This window comes from Dermacentor albipictus, chromosome 3 (genome assembly GCF_038994185.2).
Source record: "Dermacentor albipictus isolate Rhodes 1998 colony chromosome 3, USDA_Dalb.pri_finalv2, whole genome shotgun sequence".
Classification (NCBI taxonomy): Eukaryota; Metazoa; Arthropoda; class Arachnida; order Ixodida; family Ixodidae; genus Dermacentor; species Dermacentor albipictus.
The window spans coordinates 25,134,745-25,149,286 of NC_091823.1; the positions used below are offsets into that span (position 1 = coordinate 25,134,745).

The following is a 14,542-nucleotide window of genomic DNA, read 5'->3' on the forward strand; positions in this document are numbered from 1 at the left end:
CGAATAGGCCTGTTGGGACAAAGCCCGGTCGTCGAGTTATGCAAAAGCTAGCGGGTGGAGCTGACCGAGTGTCGAAGTGGGTTCGGTCGAACCACCAGCAAGGGGCGGGTTAATTCGTCCAACTCGCTTGTCTATAGATGCACGTAAACGCGAAGCTGGGCCAGCTAGACTTCAAACTCGACCCGTTAGAGTCGAGTTCATGCATAAACGAAGCTAATTCGTTCCGGGGAAAGAAGACGTGGTTTCGCACAACCCTCAACGTCGCCTTTGCTGTTGCATACACTTTGTGTGAAAATAGCAATTCGTTCAAGATCCTGCTGAGGTCTCTCGCCGCTTGGTACGAATCAGTGTAGGCCACTAGTTTTGATGTTTCTTGTAGCAGGACTGAGTGTAAGAAAATCAACACGCCGTAAAAAGCTCGTAGCTCGGCGAATAATGATGGGGGCGCGAGGGGAACATAGTGGTGGCATGTTTGGGACCAGATCATGGGAAGACATTTGAAGACAGCATGAACTACCTGGTTAGCGACACTGTGACACTGTTACTGGCTGTTTTCATCATTGGAGTCGTACGCGAAATTGTACTGCGGATGCGACCGAGAGACACGTATAGTCATTAGGTGTTTGCGTGGCTATGGTGGTATGCTGCTTTGCCGTCTGACGAACTATCTGCGTGTAGGAACCTTTAATGACAGAGTGCTTGAAAGCTGCACTAGCTAACAGCTTGAGAATACGTGAAGACTGCAACCGATGGGCCTGACATGCCGACGTTAGCTTCCCCCTGAACAGTATAGCAATAGTGGTGAGGTGCTACAGACAGGTGATTGTCCGCTTTGTCTCTTTGTTTGCCCCATTCAGCATAATATATTGATAGGTTATCCTAAGAATCTAAGTGTATAACTCCAAGGGGGCCGATGTGGCAGGCAAAACAAAATCCGAAATTTGTCTAGCAACGGGATTTCATCAACTGGCGTGGTATGCTGCGCAGTTGCATGCACGAGACACAGTAATTAAACTGCAGGTCATTCACACCCATAACTAGGATTTCAATTCCGCCTAAACCGTTAATAAATATGGGCTGAAACGATTTTGGCTTCGCCCAGTTAGTGCGTACAGTGAAGACTGTTTGCAGAGCAGCTAGGCGATGACAAAAACAATATAAAACATAAAACAAGAGAAATGTGCAGCTCCGACAGTGCACTTACTTTAAAACGAACATCATTCCCCATATATAAGACAGTTCTCTCTTATGATCTGCCACATTAACCTGGACAAAACCACAATGAAATTTTCTTTATCCGCAATTTGAAAACCACACATGCCACACTTAATTGCGCCATCTTCCTGCCTGGCATTTTTTGCTCCTTTTTTTTTTAGAACTTGTGAGTGCGTTTTTAAGCTGGAACAATCGATGGTGGAAAGTAGGCGCCATTGAACGCATCGCTGTCCATCCGCAGTAATAAAGATCCATTTGACAAGGACGCGGCGCGACCGGAACGAAAAGAACACAAAAGTACAGGTGAGCGCTTTTCCTCCGTTTTTGCGTTTTCTTCTCTTCGTACCAGTCGCCCTGCGTTCTAACCAAGTATGAACCGACTTGCTGAAATCAAGGCATTACTGAAAATCTATTAGTTTCGCTCCCAAGCAGTTGGACAACGACCAAGCTTTCATTGGAAAGTAACCTACGCAGGCAGTCGCTACCGCTGTTACAACTGGTACTGGCTGAAACGAGTTTTGCGTCTTGAGCTCGCTTAATTATATTTGGCCGAATTAGGCAGATGCAGACTCCGTTATCATGGTATGACAACTCATTTACCTGATCGCGCAACAAATAGTTCAGTCAAGACGTTCAGCGAGCGCAGCTCAGCTTTGGAAGCAAAAGAGGTCGCAAGTTGCATCATAAGATTGGAGGTTGTGCTCACGTACTATATCACAAACCACTGACGCGCGCGCCTGCAATGTCCGTACACGCAACAGGCCACACCATCCCCCCCCCCCCTTCCCTCCTGCCCCAATTTCTTCTCTCAATTAGCTCAGCTTTCAGAGATACGACCCGGGTGTGGCTTGCGTCGACAACACAGATCTGTTCAGTACGCATCAGCGACGCGTAAATACCATTAAACGACCATCGAGAATGACATTGTCATGACACCGGCACCATATGTAAGGTTCTGGTCTTCGGCTGTTTGAGAAACTTTGTTATAATTTATTGCGTGTTATACAATGACCGGCTAGGCGTCAGTGTTGGCCGACGTCATAAGTTTTCTTGTCGCCCTCCGTAGATGCGCTGTTAACGTTGCTCCAATAAATATACGTTGCCGATTCGCAGATGAAGGGTATATCACTAAACAGGCCAGCGCACGGGCGCGTTCATCCTAGGTTCGGAAACGAACTCCACGCTGCCGTATCCCGTAGAGTCTGAATGAACGGCCTCCAACTCCATCAGGACGAGCAGGTTTCCCTCGTTCTTGAAGATCTGCGCAGGCACGTACAGCGTCGTTTGCGGACCAGCGGCAGTCCAGTAGCGACCCAGGTTGAAGCCGTTGAGGAACGCGACGCCCTGGAAAGCGTACACGACTAAAGTCACTACTCGGTGCTAGCCACACTCATACTGTTTTAACTGTCGCTTATTTCAGGGATACAGAAGTGAATTTCAGCGGCTCTAGTGGCAACGAGCACATCATGCTCGTTGCTTTAAACACAAACAAAAGGTCGGCAGCCACAACACCAACTGAGCGCTACGTAATGCGAAGCATTGTTGCTTGGTAATAGAAGGGCCCTGTCGAACCGTGGCGATTTTCTGAAGTGAAATGTGCGCCGCAGGTTGCATAGATGAAATCTTTATATGACACTGACTTGTTACAGGTAATGATTATGATGTTAGAGATGAGGTGATTACATATGCACATCACCTAACATAAGTGCTCAATGCCCATCGGTTCACAGATTGTGGTTTCGATCGTATCTTGTGCGGTTACATTACTGGTGGTCTCACTAGTGGAGTTCTGTAGCCTATAAGCACCGGTGCGTGGTGCACCGACGACGTAGTCTTAGTTCGCCAGTTATGCTTTCTCCTGATTCCTGCGAAACGGCGACTCCAACACTTCCAGCTCTATACTGCAGCAACTCCGGGAACCTTGGCGCAAACAGAACAGGTCATGGTACCTAGCGAAGCAGCACTGTCGAAGTAGAAGATCAACGAGTTAGCAAGCTAGTTTCGGGCCTCAATGCTTGAGTTGGTGCTCATCCAACATTGACAAGATAATTGAAATACTATTCTCAGTGCTCGAACTTGGGAGGGGACCGGTGGTACCTTCCTATGCTCAATTGCCACCCCTTTTGCAGGGATATCACGTGAGATGCTTTCAGCTTATTTCTATACCTGATTCAGACGCAAAAGACCACCCAATACCACTGACGTACAGGACGCCACAACACAGTGTCACGAACTAGTCAGAATAGCGAGAAAGGGCACCATGCAAAATTCCGTATTCTCCGGCACTAAAATCACGTCTCGCCATCACACTTACGCTGTGCAACAAACCCGAAGAACTTCAACGACGACAGTGTTAAGCGATCTTCGAGGGTGCACGCGTGGCAAAGGTAAAATATGATGAGGTGTATAAGATACTGATGCATGTCACTACGAAAATACCAGGGTGATGTTGCTAACGATGCTGTATTAACTAATCCTATAATGAAGAGTAATGACAGCCTACTGCTAGCGCGCGAACTTAGAAGGTACGGCTGACTATATCGGCCACTTGATGTAGACATTTTGCGATATTACAACGGAAGCATTCAACCTTCATGTAGCGCTGGACGCATGGGTGCGCAATAATTGCGCAAACTGCAAGAAAAAAAGAAAACAAAGAAAAATTCGACTCAAGTGTGTTGCTATGGACAACCATATTCGCTTAAATGTCCTTCACAGCTGCATTTTATCGAAGACAAGCCTCAGTTTTTCTGTAAACACTCACCCACTGCACGTAATGCTAGACGGCTTCCGGTCATAGGTCCCTCTCGCTCTTGGCTAAGAGTTTATTTCTAATGTACAAAAGGATACGTAATACGCATCGTGCTTAGAGCATATTATTTGCACAACAAAACAAGGCTTCTTTGCCAAACAAACGAGGCTAGGTGAGGCTGCCACACTAGAAGTCCACCGGGGATGATCTTTAAGCTATGAAGGACACACGCCAGCTCAACCCGTCACCTTGGTCCACTGGTCCAGCAGCAAGAAGCTGTCGTACAAGCGTTGGCTCTCGTTCAGCGCGAAGGTGGTCGCGTACACCGAAAGCCCGCGCGCAGCAGATTCGGGCGGGTCACGGCCCAGTCTGCGAAGTTGGTCAAGAGCAGCGGGCTCCCGCAGCCAAGCGGCGTTGGAAAGGCGGATGGGCCGCATCTCCCAGTCCTCCAGAAGCCTGTGGTTCAGGGTCACGTTCTTCACGATGCCCTGTCATCGAGCGGCAGTTTCAGAAGTACGCTAAGTCAGGCTCAGTGAGTGGTCCATGAAAGAAGGAACATGCAAGGGCGAGAAGATAAACAGAAAACAAAGAGGCTGACGTCGAAGACATCAGCTTCTCACCTTCAGTTCATCAACACACGGGACAATGAAAAGTCCTATGCGCAAAAAATAACACGCGTTTGGGCCTTTTGTTCTGCGCGAAGTTGCAAACACGCAGGAGCAGGTGTCCAGTTTGCTGTATTCAGCTCGCGAACCATTTTATTGCAACAGCGACTTTACGAACAAGTAGCCCGACGCCGCGGTCACGCGTCAGCCCTCCCGCTTCGAGCGTCCACATCACTGCTGTCGCAATAGACACGCGCGCGCGTGTCTGTGTGCGTGTGTGTGTGCGTGTGTGTGTGCGTGTGTGCGTTTCCTGCTCCATGCGCCTAAGGGCGAGCATGGAAGGGCGAGTCGAGAAACTGATGGCTTCACGACCCAGTCCTCCCGCATGCCCAATGCAGGAGGTCACGTGATCTGCTGAGTTTTCGAGGCGCGGCACAGTTCCCTTGGTGCGCTCCCTGTAGTCACGCATGCGCCTTCCCATATAGTTCCGGAGCTCCTCATCACGCCAGCATTCCTACCTTCCTATAAATTGATAACTAAGAAAAGTTTTTTTTCCCCCTTGTTTAAACAATGTTTTACCAACCAGCCCAAGCAGCCACTCTTGTTTATACAAGAAACTGAGCGCTAAGGAACCGAGTGAAGTCAGCGCTGCGACAAGTTTATTTATTTATTTATTTATTTATTTATTTATTTATTTATTTATTTATTTATTTATTTATTTATTTACACATAGCGCGGAACAATATTTTGGTCTGAGCAGGAGGGGCGAGATAAACCGTTATTATTATTACAGCCGACAACTTGAGAAAGTTGTTCGGTTATGAACCGTGACTTCTTTAAGCCGGTATATGGTACGTACGTACAGATAGTATGTTGCAGACTGTATTGCTTGCTAAAGCACACGACAAAGCTGACTTGTTCTAAATTCAACTAAATAAATAAATAAATAAATAAATAAATAAATAAATAAAAAGCGGTAGCTCAATGAAAAGAGTCATGCAATTTGACCGTATTGTTTAGTTGGCGTCTATTTTTTGACTGAGCTCCTCAGTCTGAGACCATCTGACATTCTGCTTGTTAGAGTAGCAAAATTTCGAAAACTTAGATGTCTTTCCTTCCGCTGCTACGTTTTGATCGTTTTATTTTTACAAAGCTGGTAGACATAAATGCAACCGACTTATCTAAATTTCATTCTTTAACATTTGCTCGTAAATCAAGAGAAACTATCCACAACCATATAGACCTGTACAAGATACAGGAGATTTCTCCGATAAAATACAGGATGACATGCCCTGAATACACCGCCGATGAATTTATCACTTATTATGTACAGTACAAAGCGGATGAGAAGCCCACGCGATGCACCGTTGCCGTCTATGCACTGTGTTTACACCTGTTTTCGGTGTGGTTGTGTCTTCCTTGCTTTGGTTGTCTGCCACGAATTTGATATTCCAACTCGACGAAACGATACCAAGTTAAATAGAAATAAAGCATTGGTTATACTAGTGATAATGTTATATTCAATAAAAGAAATGTCGCATAACTCGAGCTGAGTTGGACGTCTATAACCATTGTATGATTTGCGGCATCATTTACAAGAAAAAAAAATGACAATTTGAAGCTTAGAACGACAGAAAGCTGAGCTAGTTGGTAAGGATTCATAATGCAAAATAGAAGTGAGGCGTGCAGACAGGACACAAGAGTAGAGAAGTGGACAACACGAACGCCGTTTTTTTTTTATTTTTGCGTTCGTGTTGTCCACTTCTCTACTCTTGTGTCCTGTCTGCACGCCTCACTTCTAATTTGACAATTTGAATCTGTACGTGTTTCACGCGCAACGAAAAGTGCTGCTTTCAGTCCACCCGGCGATTTGCATCATCGTCGCACAGCAACTCCCGTCACCTTTAAACACGTGTGCATACCCTGTGCCGTTCAAAAGCAAGCCTGCCAACTGATTAGAGCGGAATCGACATCTATTGAGCAGAAGCCACCTTTTGGAGGGGTTGGTGGTTATATGCATGCCTTCAATATGCAAATATTGCAGTAGCCTCAATATGCAAATATTGAGGCTACTTCGAGAAACACTTGCCACAGCTGTCCGTTTTGCGCAGCTTGTTTTTTGGGAGCAGGCGACGCTGCTCTGCTGGGATCGACCGAGTATAGCACAAAGCAGCTATCGGTTTACAGACACCGGAAAAAACGTCCCCGCGGCGTCTGCGCGTGCGAGGTGGCGTGTAATGCGCTTTCACTGCGCTCGTACTACATTATTCATGATGAGAGCATCAGCTTCGCGCCACAAAAGACGCATACGACTGCGTAGATGTGTAGGCTTAGGTGTTTCTTAGTGGCACTCGCACCTCGCCGTTCGTGTTCTTCAGATTAACTTTAGGCGAACGCAACGCACGAACTGAACTCGGTGGCAACTGTATTCCATTAATTAGCCTGTTAAACATCATGCCACCGTCTTGTGCATGACGTCATTAGTGACGTTATTACTTTCCCTTTCTACTTATGGGTTTCCAGAAATTTTGCCAAAGTCGTGCTCACGTGGCGGGTATTTAAAGTCTACGTAATTTAAAGTGCTATGTTGTGTGGTAATCAGTGAACTCTAATTATTCTAGACCCTTTAGTAATTAAACTTCTAACTAAACGTATGCTCTGATATCATATCTATAATAAAACCCGTGAATTTTGTGCTTTTATGTTCTCTTTTTTTTTCTTATTTATTTAGAACTTTGTTGTCCCCGGCCACCTCAGTGATTTCTATTTAATTCTAATTATTTCAGACATTTCAGTACCTCAACCTGTAACTACACTTATCCTCTGATATTATGTCTATAATGAAACCCATGAATTTTGTACTGTACTGCTTTTTTTTCTTCTTACTTATATTAAATTTCATCCCCGGTCGTCTCAGTGATTTCTAATTATTTCTTGTTATTCCAGACACTTCAGTAACTCAACCTGTAACTAAACTTATACTCTGCTATCATATAGCCGAATTCATTTGGCCTTTTGTCTGTACTCCTGTCATCTGTACATGTATAGATGCAAATAAACTTGAATATCTATAATGAAACCCATGAGTTTTGTACTGTACCATTCTTTTTCGATATTTTTCTGATTCATTTTTAATTTTCTCCCTGGTCGTCTTAGGAGGTGAACCGGAAGTGCTGCGCAAGAAACAAGAGTGTCATTCAATGCTCCTGCCACAAAAAAAAGAGAAGAAAGCGTACTGCCTCCCAGAGTGTGACCTTTGAAACGACCGATTAGAGACGCGGCGGGACATTCGTCTGGATTAATATACGTAGGAGGCAATTAACAACTTCCGGCTCCACAGCCTCACGCGTAACTTGTCTTTGTACTTGTACAACAATATCCTTAAAAGGATGATATTACGTTACTCGAGAAGCACATAGTCTGCATTCCGGTTCAGCCAACCTAGACAATTTGTTTAAAGCTAGAAATAATACATACAAAAATCTCCTCTGTAAGAATAAAATACCAAACAGCGACAAACTGAAATAATGAGGACGTAAAACCTCTGAATAAATTTCCTGCCCATTCATTTTGTCCTGTTAAACGCAGTTTTTGCCAGGAATATTTTATTAGCAATTTTCAGTATTTTGATGCTTGTGCAAAGCTGAAGGCAAATTAAGAAAACTTAATTGTGGGGCTTTTACGTGCCAAAACTGCGATGCGTTTATATGGCACGTCGTAATGGTGGACTGCGCGTTAATTTTTACCACCTGGGGTTCTTTAACGTGCACAAAATGCACGGTACACGACTACACGGACGCTTCTGCATTTCACCCCCATCAAAGTGCGCTCGCCCTCGCCGGAATTTGACACCACGACCTCGTGCTCGTGTTTATAGCAGCTAAGCCACCACGACGGGCAAAGCTGAAAGCACGGCCACCGCGGTTGACGGTTGGGATTCTGCGCGCGACTGACCTTGCTGTCGCTTATGAAGTTTCCGAAGTTTACTCGTCCTTGGTTTTCCACGAGTATTGAGAGGGTCTGGTTGGGCTTGGCATCAATAAATGTATCAAGTAATTTCGCTCGCGAAACAATTCCTGCGAAGGCCTACATGAGGAGAAAGAAAGAAAATACTATCAATGAAGTAGGTTCTTGTGAGACCAATGTCGGTTTGTGCAATACACAAAATTCAATGAATGAATGAATGAATGAATGAATGAATGAATGAATGAATGAATGAATGAATGAATGAATGAATGTGGGACACAAAGGCGTGAAACTGCAACTTTACAGCTTTTTTTCATTTTCTTTCGCTAAAATAGTTGAACAGCGCTTCGTGGTCAAAGGGCTTCTGGAATAGATGCTGCCGAGGGTTCAGGAGTGGGACTAAAGTGGGATCGAAATATTTATCGTCAATGTGGGGTATGATTTTATGATCGACAATTAGAAGGATGTATTTAATAGGCTTGATTAAGATCTGTGTGCGCAAGGCAAAGGTGGATAGGGTCAAGTGCCCCTCACTATGTGAGCCTCAAATTACAAGCATGCTGTCCCTTAGGCTTTAGTGCGTTGCTAGATTCGAACCTCAAAGGACAACATCGTCTGTCTCGGGTCGGTGCTCATCGCAAGCTGTCTTTACACCTGGGCATTTCCACACGAGGTCATGCACATCTAGAGGCACCTCACTGGCGCCGGAAATGTGCTGGGCGATCGCAAGATATAAAAATTCACCGACGATTACGATACTCCCCAATGCGAAATTAGGGCGCAGCTCTATACGTGCTTTCATTTCGCGATATACTGGCTGGCGCGGACAGTCTGTCTCGTGCGGCACGTTGCAAACGGAGCGAAGTGTGGCGCGACTGCCTCGCTAATCGGGAGATCGCGAGAGCCAGCTCGCGGGTAACGCGTGGGCGCGATTCGCAGCAGTCGCAGCAGACGACAGAACTCCCAGACGACGCGCGTGCTACTCTGGCGCCATCTCGTAGCCATCGTCACCGCAGTTTACGCTTTTCTTCTCACCCTTTCGCCATATCCTTTCCCTCCGCTTTCCTCCTCGCGTCTTTCATTCCCCGCTGCGCTCCGCGTTCGCTTTCATCTTTCGCTGCGCTCGTTCGCTCGGTTACGCCGACGCTCGCCGCAGCAACGGGCGCCTACGAGCTGCGCTTTAGAAAAAAAAGAACAAATGGCTGCTTACGCCGTCCAAGTAGACGTAGCCGCGATCTCGCACACCGTGCACGTTCAAATGCGAAGGCACAGTTGGCTGGAAATCGATTCGAGTTTCGTACAACATGAAGCCGTAGTCCTGTAAGAGAAGAAACGTCTGCGTAAGTGAGCACCGCAAATATATGGTAATTTTCAATAACCGTCATCAGCCGATACTTCAAGTCCGCTGGCTTCTCCCAGCAATCTTCAGTTACCCCTGGCATCCAACTCTATCCAATACCTGCAAATTTCCCAACGCATCATAACATCTAGCGCCCTTTGTCGTTCTCTACTGCGGGACACTTTTCCTTCGGCGTTTCCCCTTTCTGTGGAAACACTTCATTACACTAATAGGCTATCATTTTTGTTGTTTTTATGTGCCCTACGCATTCTGTTTTCAGTTTGTTCAGTTTTCCCTCTTAATCTCGACTAGAATATCAGCTACAGCAGTTTGCTCTGAATGCATATCTGCCGTGTTTCCGTCACTTAACATGACACGTATAACTTATAAAGGGTAGGCGAATATTCGAAGTTGGGAATACGAATGAAATACGATAATCTGATTATCCGAATTCATATCCGAAAACTAACTATTCAGTATTTTTGAATATTACAAGCTAACCAAATATTTCGCATTAACCGAATGTTCCTCGTCTGCTAAACAAAGCATAGCAATTTATCAGAAGTTCGACAATGACAAAACTCTTGAAAGCAATGCAGAAGCAAATTGGGTAATGCAAGCTCTGTTTTCGGTTTCAAGGCGGATGTCTATTTGGCAACCTGTTACTTTTGCTTGTCTGTCATTCAGTGTTTTGTCAGTCTAGTCTGCAGCAGTTTTATCTTTTGCGCTACAATCTGCTACGCTTCCTTTGCAATGAGTCCTTTTTCATGCGTCCTTGGCACACAAGTGATTCAGCAGCTTCTATTGTTGTTGTTGTTGTTGTTGTTGTTGTTGTTGTTGTTGTTGTTGTTGTTGTTGTTGTCAGAACTTTTTGCCTTTCTGCAAGCATTTGTTTAGTTTTTGGAAAGCTAGTCATACAACAGCCACTCTTATATATTTTTTTTGAAAGCTTGTTTGCAACCAGGCTCTAAAGTTGTTGAGCGACAGTTCTCGCAGTTCCTCTCTCTCTCTTTCTCTCTCTCTCACTCACTCTCTCTTCTTTTTTAGCAGTCATTTATTTTGTGTTTGAATATGTCGCTAGTTCACCGTCTTTTCTGCGCTATTCAATGTTCGATTCGACATTCGATGCGATATTCGATATGATATTCGATACTTAATATTCGTATTCGATTCGTAGTCGAAAAAGTTCCTGTTCACCCACCTTTAATCATTTATCGTTCCATCGTTCCTGTACGGGTCCCAGATCAGATGCTCCGCAGCCGCCAAATAATCGGGACCAAGATTCACTTGCGACACTCAGGAGGTTGCGGCCAATTACTGCGCTAGGGAGGCCACGCACTTCCTTTCTGGCGAGGGGGTAGCTGTTCCTCGTTAGCCTCCCTAACGTGGCTGCGCCTGTGATAGTATACCTGAACTGCCCTCGGCAGTTCATCTTTCAGTTGGTGCAGCGCTCACAAAGACTGGCACACGTCTTTGTGAGCGCTCCACTAACTGAAAGATGAACGCGTACCAGCTTGCTGAATTTTCCGTTTTAATGCAGTTTATCTCGGTATTTTCTTTCACTTTATGTCTGATTAAAGGCCCCGTTCTTGAACGATTCACTGGCTTGAACGGGGAATCAGACGTAAGACCTTGAGTGCAGTAATTTGATGCTCTAGCTCCCCTCGCCGCCACCACAATTTACCAGACTACGAATTACACTTAAACTGTCAGAATGTAGTTACAGAGCGACCACATTCATTGTGCCGAAGCTGTGCCTCTGTCTGAATAGTTTCTTACGTGGCCAACTTGCTCGAAGGTCAATGGGTAGCGCGACGTCACGGAGGCATTCGACGTCATCCGTCGCAACTCCTTCAGGCCGAAAATCTGCAAGAGAACGCGCATCTTCGCTCGTGGGACTGTACTCTACACCAGAGAATGAGAGTTGAAGAAAGAAGCGTTTCACTTACGCGTTTCAAGACGAGCTTTCCGAGAGCCATCTTCTTCTTCGGCGGAGGAATATCTCTCATCACTCGGTGAGGGAAAAACTGTAACACAGACAGCAGCCACAGGCGGGAATCAGGCAGCGCCAAATTATAGCCTGGTGGCGCAGCCTGTCGGGCAGCAAATAACCAGTAATACTGTCTGAAAGCCCACGGGAGTGGCGCAGTGGCAAGGGAGCAGAATGCGACGGCAATACGACGCAGCCTTGTGTCGTATTTGCTCTGCTCGTGATGTTGTAATTACACTCTGGGGTGTCGGCTGAGTCGATATGCACCAACTATAGATCGAAGCAGCCATTTTTGCGCTGGCCATGACCCTATAGCACTCATTATGAAATCTCCGAGGCAGCGAACAAGACGCGACGATTGTCCCCATGCCAATAAGAATTTGGGTTGCACGCATTAGGTCACAATGTTCTTGCAGAGCACCATGTGTTTGGACCACTAGAATGAGCTAGAATGAGTGCTGTGACGCGGCAATGGAACGTTCGCCTTACCTCAGCAATGACGTCACGAATAACCTTAAACTTTTCGGTGGCGTCGCCGGCCTCGTTGATAGGCGCATCGTAGTCGTAGCTGGTCAGCTGTGTCCGGAAACCTTTGTCGGTGTTGGCTGCGTACACCCGGTGAGACGGAGTTAATGAGCATTGTGTAATCAAGCAAATTGACCCATGCCATAACCAGGAATTAGGGACAGTGCCGTGGGGCTTAATTGGCCGCAACAGTACCTGGCGTTCCTGGGCTCTGATATTCGAAATTCCCGTGATGACGCAAGCACAAACTTGAAAATTGTGTTCCCTCGGGTCTTGTGTTCCTTCATGTCCTGTGTACTCGCGCTGTATAAACTAAGTTTCAAGACCAGCTAGCCCGTGAATGAAATATTTTGGAACAAGCAATGACGCACAACGCCATGTGCAACCAATCACTATAAGCTGATCTGACTTGACCCGAAAAGATATGTATAGCGTGCCGGAGCACACTCATGTTCATCTTATAAGCGAGCTCGGTCTTCGATCGTCGAAAACACTCTGTGAAGTCTTCAATATAAGCACTGGCTCACTAGCAGGTTCACATCTGTCATTTTTAGTTTGATGGCGTGATTGTGTTATGAAGATAGCAACCTTGAATTAACTTTTTTTGTCGTTTCGAGACATTCGGTCACGACGAACTGAAACGAGAGCCTTTGAAGTTGTAAAACCTCTGCAATAATCTAGCCAATGCTGTAGGTTCTTCGCAAATTGCGCTTTACATATGTTATCCTGTTAATACACTGTTAGATAACTGTTAATGCAACTGTTATCCTGCACGCCAAATAAGATGGCGCTGTTGAATACAATGTGGGTGCGAGACACGCAGCTACTCCTCGAATGTCAAGCGTTTTTAATAGGCAGGTTAAAAAAAGAAAGACGTGCGCGCGTGCGTGCGTGTGGAGTATTAGAACGAATAGAATATTCCACAACTTTGTTAGTGAATTCGCGAATCAAATACAAATTTTACAGCAACTACGATTCAATTCGTATTCGAAAATTTCGATATTCGTACATACCTACAATTAACCGAATGACTAAGTAACGGTACAAGTATTGAGGCGAGTAAAAAGGGAGATGAAAAGACGCACATAAACAGGGCAAGCACCAACCATCTGTGTTTTTCAGTTCCGTTTTTTAGCACCTAAATACTTACACCAGTATGTGTGACCAACTAACTCAAACAAAAGCTAGGCTAAGTACACCTGAATTACAAGAGAAAGACGAGGCTAAAAGCAATCTTACCGCCTGCTTTGAATCCAAAATTTGTTCCACCGTGAAACATGTACCTGCAATTTCAATGGGTGTACATATGAATACGAGGGAAATAGACTTCTAACACAGACACACGCACCAAGTAGATATTCTAGATTGCTTAAGACATCGTGCGTATATAACATGTTTCTCATTTCAATGCAGGTTGCTATTTTACTGCGCTATCGATTATAGGGGCACTCTAGAGAAATTTTCGACGTCGCCGTCACCCTGAGGTTGCGTATAAAGTCCAGGCGTGATAAGATCATATCGCGCATCGCGCCGTTTGCTGTAGGTGCGAGGAAAAAAAGTGTGCGAGGGTGAGCCGAAAAGGATGTTGGCTTGATGTGCGGCGTCTGCCTGCTCGCCCTGTGTTGTGTGCACAAGGCGGGGGGGGGGGGGGGGGCGCAGGTGAGAGCGCGTCTCCTCTTTTAGCCGGATCGTTGCTGCCCATGACTTGGCTCCGCGCACCGTACGTTGGAGGTAACCTGCGACGGGTTAGAAGGCTAGCTGAACTGAGATGGCTGGTGGCTTCGTGTGCGATGTGTGAGTTGGAACTCTGTAGATAGAGTGTTCGTATACTGTGGTAATCGCACCATGCATTGTACCTATATCTTTCTGCCTCCTCTTGGCGTTGTTCTGGTTGTCTCCTCGTGCGTTGCTCCTGCGTTCATTTTTTTTTCTAATTTCGATGTTCCTTTCTTTTGCGCATTTTTCTGTCGAACAGCCTCCTGTGCAAGAAGGCTTTATGACGCATGTAGGTAGTACTAAATAAAGCAAAATAAATAAATTTATGCGAATGTTTGTTGCAATTTGATATATATGTACAATTATATTTTATTAAGTTTGTAAGTTGGTGTATTGTGCTCCTATTTTAAATACTGTACTGCTCCCCCCCCCAA

The 14,542-nt window shown here is 45.6% G+C and overlaps 1 protein-coding gene across 3 annotated transcripts in view; it reads right to left on the reverse strand.

Annotated features, from left to right (window-relative positions):
* Positions 1-2,163: 2,163 nt before the first annotated feature.
* The window catches only part of LOC135903869 (beta-galactosidase-like), a 30,625-nt gene continuing 18,246 nt past the window's right edge, over positions 2,164-14,542 (reverse strand). For all 3 annotated transcript variants that reach the window (XM_065434284.1, XM_070535231.1, XM_070535232.1), the window contains 8 exons: positions 13,632-13,675; positions 12,357-12,472; positions 11,827-11,904; positions 11,657-11,743; positions 9,749-9,856; positions 8,527-8,658; positions 4,216-4,455; positions 2,164-2,559 (listed from right to left, as the gene is read on the reverse strand). In XM_065434284.1, the coding sequence (XP_065290356.1) occupies positions 2,344-2,559; positions 4,216-4,455; positions 8,527-8,658; positions 9,749-9,856; positions 11,657-11,743; positions 11,827-11,904; positions 12,357-12,472; positions 13,632-13,675 (1,021 nt within the window). In that variant the 3' untranslated portion in view covers positions 2,164-2,343. The remainder of the gene's footprint in view (positions 2,560-4,215; positions 4,456-8,526; positions 8,659-9,748; positions 9,857-11,656; positions 11,744-11,826; positions 11,905-12,356; positions 12,473-13,631; positions 13,676-14,542) is intronic.